Source organism: Trypanosoma conorhini, assembly GCF_003719485.1.
Source record: "Trypanosoma conorhini strain 025E chromosome Unknown Tco_14.4_contig_00613, whole genome shotgun sequence".
NCBI lineage: Eukaryota > Euglenozoa > Kinetoplastea > Trypanosomatida > Trypanosomatidae > Trypanosoma > Trypanosoma conorhini.
In genome coordinates this window covers 8,239-10,900 of record NW_021704699.1, presented here as the reverse complement: position 1 = coordinate 10,900, position 2,662 = coordinate 8,239, and the positions used below count along the sequence as shown (strand labels likewise).

General features: G+C 49.1%; 1 protein-coding gene across 1 annotated transcript, besides 2 other annotated features; it reads right to left on the bottom strand.

Moving 5' to 3' along the window:
- Window positions 1–736: 736 nt before the first annotated feature.
- On the bottom strand, window positions 737–1,873 carry Tco025E_07670 (putative pyruvate dehydrogenase E1 component alpha subunit; the record flags this gene model as incomplete). Its single annotated transcript, XM_029374530.1, has 1 exon — window positions 737–1,873. The coding sequence occupies one exon, from the start codon at window positions 1,871–1,873 to the stop codon at window positions 737–739; it is 1,137 nt and encodes a 378-aa protein (XP_029225379.1).
- A 141-nt stretch (window positions 1,874–2,014) lies between these two features.
- Window positions 2,015–2,073: a sequence feature (A-rich).
- A 566-nt stretch (window positions 2,074–2,639) lies between these two features.
- Window positions 2,640–2,660: a microsatellite.
- Window positions 2,661–2,662: the final 2 nt, after the last annotated feature.

Genomic DNA, 2,662 nt, shown 5'->3' with positions numbered 1-2,662 from the left:
TGCCCTTGTTTATTTTCTACGCTACCCTTTCATTCCTTTCTTTATCGTTATTTCATCCTCACCTACGGTTAGCAAGTTTCCTTTTGTACCTTAATTTCCGTCACTGTTGTTGTTTTGTTTTTTTTGTGCCTTCAATTCATTGTTACATTCCTTTATTAGTAGTCGTAGTAGAAGTAAAAGAGTCTCCTTCCGTTGTTCCCCAGCCTCTCCCTCGTTGTGCAAGTGAGAAGTTGAACACCGGCGTGCGCTGACGGAGACACCATGGGCGACGGACGCACAACACAAAGCGGCAGTGGTGAGAGTGTTTGTGTTGGCGAGGCGTTGAAGTTGTTTCTCCAAACCTCTTCCTCTTCTTTTTGTTTTCGCCTTTTTTTTCTTGTTTTCTGTTATTAACATACCGCCGTCGCAAATCGGCCCACCATTTCCCTTCCGCGTCCTTCCCCCTCCCCCCACCCTCCTCTAAGCCATTCCAAGTTTCTTTTTTTTTTTTCCAGAATGGCCACTTTTACTGCGAACTACCCCCGGGAATTTGCACAGCCTCCTCGACAACCCTCTCTCCGGTAACACTCACACTTACGTAAACAACAAAAAAAGTATAACTAATAAATGATCAAAGAGAACACCAAGACCACTGGTGCCATCGTCGTGTATTCTCTGCGTTGGCTTATTGGTTGAATTCTTCTCGGCCCACTTTACGGGCCATTGCTCGCGCCAGTTTCCTCTATCACGCTGAGCTTCAAGGCTTGGCATAGACTGTGCCCTGCGTCGTGCGATGCTCGTACTGCTCTCCAGTGTAAATGTCAGTGAATAGCTCGCTAAGCGGCGTCGGCTTCTGCTTCTCCGCCGGCAGCAGCTGCTGGTCAACCTCCTTCTTGATTTCCTTCTCGAGTTTCACCATCGCCTCTTCCGTCATGATTCCCTCGGCAAGCATGAACTCCTTCATCTTGTGTATGCAGTCACGCGTTTTACGCACCCGCTGGATGTCGCTCTTTGTGCGGTACTGGCTGTCGGGGTCACTCATGGAGTGCCCAACGTAGCGGTAGCAGTCAAACTCAAGCACAACAGGCCCCTTTCCAGAGAGACACCACTCCTTCGCCCACCGAGTGCCCTCCTGCACTGCGAGTACATCCATGCCATCTACCCTCAGACCAGGAATGTAGTCACCGCGGCGGTACATCTCCGGCTGGTACGCCGCACGCTCTTTGCTTGTACCCATACCAAATTGATTGTTTTCGCAGCAGAAGATGACAGGAATGCGCTGCAGTGCGGCAATGTTCATGGCTTCAAACACCTGGCCCTGATTCGCGGCGCCGTCACCGTAGAAGGTGACCGCCACGTTGCGTGGCTTATCACGGTTCTCAAGGGCAAAGCGCCATCCAAGGCCGGCACCAATTGGCACCTGCGCACCCACAATACCGTTACCCCCATAAAAGTTATTCTTTACCGAATACATGTGCATGCTGCCGCCTTTTCCCTTAGAGCAACCACCTTCTTTGCCAAACATCTCGGCAAAAACCTCCCCCGGTGTCCCACCCCGAGCAAGGTACCACGCATGGTCACGGTATGCCGTGACAATGAGATCGTCCAGGGTGAGAATGTTCTCCATACCAACGGGAATGGCCTCCTGGCCAATGTACAGGTGGCAGAAGCCACGAATCTTCTTGAGCTTGTACGACTGGTCACAGAGTGATTCCATACGACGAATACGAAACATCATTTCAAGGCCCTTCTTCATTTGCTCCGTGTCGTAGGTAGCAGTGGTCGGAACAGGAGGAAGGTCATCACGGCCGGCAGTGTGTAGTTTATAAGGCTTCTGCGGGTTGATGGAGATCGTCTTGACGGCCAACAGAATGCGACTCGCACACTTGAACATGTTTGTTGGACTTGGTTAGCTTATCGGATACCCGGCGTGATATTAGTGGTTTCCTTCTGTGGGTGTTTGTTCCCGCTTATTCCTCCTCAGGATGTATGCCCTAGTTTGTCTACTTGACCTCGTACCGTTGCTAACGAGTCACTCTTTCTCCTTCTCTCTATTTTTATTTTACTTTTACTTTTTTTTCTTTAGTTTTTGTTCGATTATTTTAACCTTTTGGAAAGTCTAGCAGCAGGAGCTATCTCGGCGATGCGCAGTTTTTTTTGTATTTTTCCCACAGGAGAGAAGGAAGAGATACAGGCGGTCACGCACCATTTGAGAAGAACAATAAGAACAAAAAAAGAAGGGGGGGGGAGCCAGCCACACTGAGAACGACAAAGGCAGGGCACGCAGATAATGACGGAAGCAAGACTAAAGGTATGCGTGCATGCATGCGTTTGTGCCACATCAACGACGCCGAAGCCTCCATTGGCCGCGGGAATGGAGCTTCTGGCATGTGGCAAACTCCAACGCCTTCTCATTAGGCACACATGCACGTCGCTGGACGCGTATGCCTGCACCTATACTTTGCTGCACTCACAAGAAGCCAAAATGAGAGGAGACAAAAAAAAAGGATGAAGGAAAAAGAACAGAACATGGGGGGCCGGAAGCTGGACAAGGCTCATACACCCGTCAAATTTTTGTATTCACAGTGAGAGGAAGCTAAAAAGATTCATTCGTCCGGGCAAAGAAAAAAAAGAGGAAAAAAAGAAAACAGGCGCTTCTTTATATATATATATATATATATCT